The sequence below is a fragment of the Phaseolus vulgaris genome, chromosome 6, assembly GCF_051622355.1.
Source record: "Phaseolus vulgaris cultivar YP4 chromosome 6, ASM5162235v1, whole genome shotgun sequence".
In the NCBI taxonomy this organism is placed as follows: Eukaryota; Viridiplantae; Streptophyta; class Magnoliopsida; order Fabales; family Fabaceae; genus Phaseolus; species Phaseolus vulgaris.
In genome coordinates, this window is record NC_143503.1 from 21,520,673 (window position 1) to 21,528,299 (window position 7,627).

The 7,627-nt window shown below is 32.9% G+C and overlaps 1 protein-coding gene across 1 annotated transcript; it reads left to right on the forward strand.

Annotated features, from left to right (window-relative positions):
- Positions 1-2,776: 2,776 nt before the first annotated feature.
- GRP5 (glycine-rich protein 5) lies at positions 2,777-3,615 on the forward strand. The gene has a single exon (XM_068638846.2). It carries the CDS (start codon positions 2,948-2,950, stop codon positions 3,431-3,433), a length of 486 nt encoding a protein of 161 aa, XP_068494947.1. The 5' UTR covers positions 2,777-2,947; the 3' UTR covers positions 3,434-3,615.
- Positions 3,616-7,627: the final 4,012 nt, after the last annotated feature.

A 7,627-nucleotide genomic window follows, 5' to 3' on the forward strand; every position in this document is an offset into this window, starting at 1 on the left:
GTTATATTTCTACACGATTACTAAAGATAGACTTATGAATCTATAACCTAAAGTGCTTGTATACAATTTTATAAATTGAACAAAGGGTTTTGTGTTGATCAACCCAGTTATAAAAAGTGGTTTCCATCGCTATCAAATATCTATCTAATGAGTCTTGAGTCATAAATTATGAATCAATTTATATACAATATATCTGATATCATTTAAAAAATTTAAGATAATGAGTTTATGAGTTTTTTGTTTTTTGTTTTTTTTTTATATATCTTATCTCAGTCATCTTTACTATGGAACTTCTAGTTTAATACTTGAATTTCTCATAACATAGTTAGACTCTCGCACTAAAAAGGAGGTGGAAGTAGAAAGAAAATAAAAAAATGAGTGAAAATGAAAGCAAAGTTTGTAATTTTTGAAAAAATACATAAGAATTAATTATTTAATTTATTCATAAAAAATGTCCATGACGTACAAATGTCAATTATACGCCTTGACTATGCATCACTTTTTAGTTCTTTATATAATTAAAGTATACCATATTTAAACAATTTTTTGACCATTGTTTAATATAAATGTTAGTTCAAACTTTTACAAACTTCATGGTTTAATATTTTTTATCAAGTTTCTCCACACCCTGAGTTTGTATTAAAATTGTCACATTTTTGGTTTGCTTGTTTTACAAGCTAAAAATATGCTAATATTTGTTTTATATAGATTGTAACATCTTTTAAATACTCCATTCTTATCTATTTATTGTTTTTTGTTGATTAAAAATAATCTTAAAAAAATGGCATATGTCACTTCATTATTTAGTTATTGTACTTTATGCAACCTTTTAAACTATAAAAATGGGGAGGTTTGAACAATAAATATTTTAAATTCATTAATAAAACATCATTTAAAATAACTTCCAAATAAAATTTAATAAAAGATTTTCATTTCACACTAACCGTCAAATAAGGCAGATTAAATATTTGATTGACAATTAGGTGATAATAAAATGATGACTCATAATAAAATTTAATGAAAAATCTTGAATGTTCAATTTTATTAGAATAACTTAAGTGTTTTTATATATTTTTAGAAAACATGTTTACAATTAAAGATACTAAATTGTGTCATAGATACACAAGTTTGAAAATAATCTAAGTCTAATAAGATATCTTAAAAAAAACTAAATTAAATAAAAGCAATAAATTAAAATAAAAGAAGAATAAATCTTAAAGTATTGTAATATATAATATTTGAATATAATTTTGAATAACAATTCTTACACTTCCATTCAAGTTGAAGCTGACTAAACATACCTTCTCACACACAAAAAAAAAAACACTTATTCAGAAATTAATAAAAATAAAGAAAACATAAAAAATTGAGATAAAGTCAGAGTTAGTGATTTTTTTTTTTGGAATTAGTGTTTCTCTTAACCTATGAAATGTTGAGATCAAGATACCTAAATATTTCAAACATTAATCAAACATTGTATAAGGAAAGTATTGTATGCCAAAATCCTAACATCTCAATATTTTTGCATGAAACATGTTCTATGTTGAAGCGAAAAAAATAATGAAAGAGTTTATCGAAATTGTTAGTTGATTGGAAAAGTTAAGTTCTATGCATAGATGTTGAGAAGTGAAAAACTTGAATAATAAAGATGGAGAATCTTGGAATTTCAGAATCATTATCGAAATAGTGTAAAGAACCTCCTCTTAGCTTTTTCTTCCCTGTGATTTATTTTTTAATTTTTTAATTCAATTAAATAATTAGACATACCATCTCAACAAATTATAATTCAGTAATTAATTTTAAAAACCTGCTCAGCTCATGCTTTGGTGTGGGAATATATGAGATTTTGGATATCCAGTGTTTCTAAAAAAAGTTGAAATCTCATTTTCAAAAAAGTAGAGTTACAATATAAAAATAATAGGAAACATATATTATAATTCACTTTAATTATATAATAATGAATGATAATTATTAAAAAAAATCATTAAATAGAAATAATTTTTAGAGATAAAATTAGAGTTTGTGATAGTGAATGTCTTTTTTACAAGAAGAATCAGATTATTTTCATTATACAATTTTCTTAAACTTTACAAACATTTTTCTCTCTCTATAAAGCAATGACAAATATCCTCAATCATCATTTTTTTTCACAAGAATATGAGCTAAACAAGAAAAAGTGAAATTGAAAATCTAGAGAGACATTCCAAAACGTTCCCCAAAATGTCATCTAATCATTTTTTTTCTGAAATTGTCCATTACTTTTGAGGTTCTTCCAAAACTAAAAGCCACCCCACCTTTTTGTAGTTAAGTCCATGACCTCATATAAACCCAACAATATTTTGTAGTTGAGAAGTTTGAGACCCTAAAAATTTGTGCTACAATTATGTGGATCACAAAAAACTTAGATCAAAGTCAGTAGAAAAACCTATGAATATACATGATTTACATATATTTGTGGTCATATATATTTATGTAGAATATGAGGTGAGAAAGTTGTATGGAATATGAAGAATGTTGAAACTGAAAAGGTGAATGTTGCAGAGAGGCCCATGCAGAAACAGATGAAAAGAGGAGACTGATCAACGTGAATATCCTTCTCTGACAAGGCAGTGGGTCCTTGAGAGACATGAGTGGTTGAGCTCTTTCTCTCTCTTTTTCAGATAGTGGCAGTTGGAAGCATTTATGAACAACAACGCGTTTGCATGGTTAAGAAGATGATCCAATTTAAAGCATCTTCGTATACATCTGCAATAATTTATCTCCATTTTCAAAACCCTTGAGTTTTTTTTAAAGATATATGTGAAAAAAGCACATAATAATATATAGTAATATTATTAGGCTTTGCCTTAGGGGCATTGCTATATAAACCCTAGTCCATTCTCTTGTAGTCCTCACCAATAGCCATCTTGTTTTCAAGTGATTTTGTTACTTGGTTTTCAAGCACAAGATGGCTTCTAGGGTTCTTCTTTTTGCGGTTCTTGGTGCCCTTGTTTGCACCATTGATGCAAGGAAGCTTGGGAGTGAGAAGGGTAGTTTTAGGGATGAGAAGAACTTCTTTCATCATCCAGGGTTTGGAGGAGGTCTAGGAGGAGGAGGTGGAGGTGGTTTTGGTGGTGGTGGAGGAGGAGGGTTAGGCGGTGGCTCGGGAGGAGGGTTTGGTGCTGGTGGTGGTGCCGGTGGTGGAGCCGGAGGAGGGTTAGGCGGTGGTGGTGGTGGAGGGTTTGGCGGCGGCGGTGGAGCTGGTGGAGGAGCCGGGTTTGGAGGAGGATCTGGGTTTGGAGGTGGTGCTGGTGCCGGTGGCGGCCTCGGAGGTGGTGGTGGAGGAGGGTTTGGAGGTGGCGGGGGTGCTGGCGGTGGACTTGGAAGTGGACTTGGCGGTGGCGCTGGAGGAGGATTCGGTGGGGGAGCTGGTGCCGGAGGTGGATTTCCATGAAAAGTTTGCATGCGAAGAGAATGCATATATATTAAAGAAAAGAGGCTATTCTTCTTATATTTGGCATTAATAACATAAAATGTAACTTTTATATGTTCTTGTTCATTGTTGTCGTTTGCTTCTAGCATTTATGTGTCAATTGGAAATAACTTCTAAATTCAATATTAATAACTTTTGTTTAATTAGTGTTATATTCTCCACACTTGTTCTACTTTTATATATTTTGTTCATAAACTGAAATTGCATGCATGTCTCAATCATAAGGGAATCCATGATTCTGCAATATATATCATAACGTCTTCTCATAACCTAATTTCAATAAATTATTCCTAAAAGAGACCATACTCTGATAATTAAGAGAAAAAGAACATATAATTAATAGTACTTATAAACCTTAATTCTTAAACTATATGAGATTAGACTTTTGAGTATAGACGTCAACAAAAATAGTACTATAGCTACATTCTTTGTCAGCTCAAAGTTTTTGGCTACATTCTTTGTCAGCTCAAAGTTTTTGGCTACATTCTTTGGAAACTTTCGACACCGTATAATTTCCTATATTTTAAATTATGATATTCACCCATAAGGAATATTATTTCCATACATATGTTTCATTAATACTAAGTAATTTTTTTTAAAAAAAGTGAAACTAGAAATAAAAAAAGTGGAAGAATGTACTAAAATGTCTAGTTAATAGTGAAATAAGATAAGCATTTTTTTTTGAAATTTTTTTATCAAAAAAGATAAATAAATAAATAAATAAATAAATAAAAATCCTTTAATCCTATTACATAAGATATGTTATGATTTATGTATAATCTCAAAAAACTAAACATTATCAAATATAGTGTGTGTTAGGATAAACTCAATAACATACAAGTCCAATCTATCTTGATCTAAATCTCACATATATAAGTGAGATATTATGAAAATAAGAGAAGAAAAGAAATTTAGTAAACCCTAATTTAGTAGTCTTATTAGTCCGTAGGCTTAGACCTAGTTAATCATAATATAACTCTTTACTGTTCTATCAGTGATGCTTTCATTCCTCCTTTTACCATGCCTCCCACACCAGTCTCTAAAGACCTGGAAGAGGTCATCAACAACATCCAAGCACAACTCACGATGATCCAAAGCCAACTAGAGAACCACTCTAGTAGACAATCTATCCTAAAGGCAAAGAATGATCACATTTATTCTACCTTCGCGTCCCTCCTGAATCAGTTAACAACTATTTCTCGTTTTGAGAATAAACTCTCACCCCCACCCCACTCAATCCCACGCCCACCATCAACAACCTCCGCGCATACTAGGTCGCACGTCGCAACAACACCCCAACCGCATCGCCAGTGCCACCATTCTCCGCACGCATTAGAGATATCGAATAAATGTATAAAATCAAATGTCTTCCCCCCACCTATTAAGTTTCTGATAAATAAAACACTTCGTTTACCCTTATCCATCTCTAAAAAAAATATTGATCATATCATTTATTTAAAAAGTTGGAGAAAAAAAATCTTATAATTTCACAAAAGTTTGACGAGATAGACGTATCTTCCTAATAATAACTATTTATTTTGCCGTCACTTTAGTTATGTTACTTGATTACAAGTCTTTAAATTGTGAGAATGTAATTTTTAAAAATACACATACAAAAAATATATTTCGTAACTTTTTAACAAGTGTATTTAGATTATCTTCTTGGCAAATTTCTTTTAGGTAAAAAATAATAAGAGAATTGAAATTAATTTTTTTTACAAACTAAAATTAGCTTATATATTTTCGATTTTTTTAATTTTTGTATAACTAATTTAAATTTATGAAAAAGATAGATTTATTTATTTTTCTGATGAGGAAAGTTGTCCAAGTATGAAATTCATTCTTTTGGTTCTGGAATTGTGAGATGTGAAAGGAAGCAGGTCAGAAAAGAAAATAGAGGATGCAAAGGAGAAAAAGAGAAAGAATAAATGTGATAATTAAAGGCAACTAACTGAATGGACCGTTTTCTTTGACTTTAATGTTTCCCAACTTCTACTTTTATTAAATGTTTCTCTATTTTCAAAGGGTCCCGATTTTTGGACAACCCTAAATGTGTTGCTCCACCATACAACTGTCAACGTGGCATAAGAAAATATTATTTTATTTGGATTGTGGGGTCCACGAAAAATCTGAAATTGAGTGTTTAGCAGTAGAATGTGAAATTAGGTTTTTAGAAAGGGGCTGAATTTAGGTTTCTTCTCCACGAACTCGTCTTCTCCACCACTTCGTCTTCTCCAGCACATCGTCTTCTCCACCACATCGTCTTCTCCACCACATCGTCCTCTCTGCAAGGTATTTGTTCGAAGTTCTACGCAACCTTTATGTTCAAGGACGTTCGTGGTCGTTGTAGGTGCATCTATTTTTAGGGTGGTTTGGCGGTGGTGTCGTCTTCGACATCCTCCTTTGACGGTGGTTGGGTGGCGGTGTCGTCTTGGACATCTTGTTTTCACGGTGGTTGGGTGGCGTTCTCCTCTTGGACATCTTGTTTTCAAAGGTAATACATTTATTTTTTTCATTTGTTTATTAAGTGAAACCTTGATGTTGTGTAATTTTTGTTGTTGGGTCATTCATGTTATTTGTCATGTGGTCACCCTTGTATGAGCCAAAGCTGAATTTGATATTCGTATTTCATGTTGGGTTTACTTTGTGGGTCTGTATCTCACTATTATTGTAGTATTTTATTTCATAGTTCCATGTTAGGATACACAAAGAAAAGGGATTGGTGGAGCAACTCAGTTAGAGTTGTCCAAAAATCGTGACCCATTTTTCTGGAATATGACTTCATTTTTTGTGGAAAGTATTGTTGTTGGAAATATGTGTCTTGGTGTATAAATAATGCAGAATGATTGTTTGAAATGTTAGGTTCATGAGGTACAAAATTTTTTAAGGAAATCCTGTAATGTTGACATGGATAAAAAAGGTTAAAAGAGAGTATTAGTGTTATTGTTGACGTTGGTTGGGGAGGGGCAGAGGTGGGGAGAAAGTGGGTTAAATCAGGTTTTTATAGGCCATCAAAGTAGGATAGTGTAAAGTAACCACAATGTTCACAGTTCACAGTATATGGTGACCCTAGTAGGAGTATGTGGTGACCCACATTAGAATTCCTGCACAGTCCTAACAGGGGAACTTTTTTTTTTTAAATGTCAATTGTGTTCGTGTTGGTTAGGTAGGGACAAGAGGTGGGGAGAAAGTGGGTTAAATGAGTTATTTAGAGGTTGTGAGAGTAGGACGTTGTGAATTAACCACAAAATTTAGTTAAGTTAGAGAGTGACAGTATGTGGTGACCCTTCAAGGAATATGTGGTGATCCAGTTTACACTTCCTGCACAAACCCAGTGAAACTTGTTATGGAAATATGAACTGAGTGTTCATGTTTGTTGGGATGCGCATGATGTGGGGAGAAAGTGTGTTAGATCAGAACTTTAGAGGGCATGAGTGTAAGACAGTGTGAAGTGAGCAGAAATCCAACAAACTTAGAGGGTTGCAGTATGTCGTGACCCCAGTAGCAGTATGTGGTGACCCACATTACACTTCCTGCATAGACCTAAAAGAAGAACTTTTTCTTGAAATGTCAATTGTGTTCGTGTTGGTTAGGGAGGGACAGAAGATGGGGAGAAAGTGGGTTAAATGAGTTATTTAGAGGTTGTGAGAGTATGATCATGTGAATTAACCACAAAATTCACTCAGTTAGAGAGTGACAGTATGTAGTGACCCTTCAGGGAATATGTGGTGACCCACTTTACATTTCCTGTACAAACCCAGTGAAACTTGTTATGAAAATATGAACTCAGTGTTCATGTTTGTTCGGATGGCCATGACGTGGGGAAACTTTTTGTAAAAATGGGAAGTGAGTGTTCATGTTGGTTGTAGTGGGGCATGAAGTGTTTAATTGAAGTGTTTAGAGGCCATGAGTGTAGACCAGTGTGAAGTGTGCAAAAAATTCATTCAACTAAGTGAATATATGAAATGGTGACCCTATAGGGAATATGTGGTGACCCTAATGGGAATTGAGTGTTCGTCTTGGTTGTAGTGGAGCATGTGCTGGGGATAAAGTGGTTTAGTTGAGGTCTTTAAAGGCCATGAGTTTAGAGCATTGTGAAGTGGGCACAAAATTCACTCAACTAAGAATATCATGAAATGGTGACCCTATAGGGAA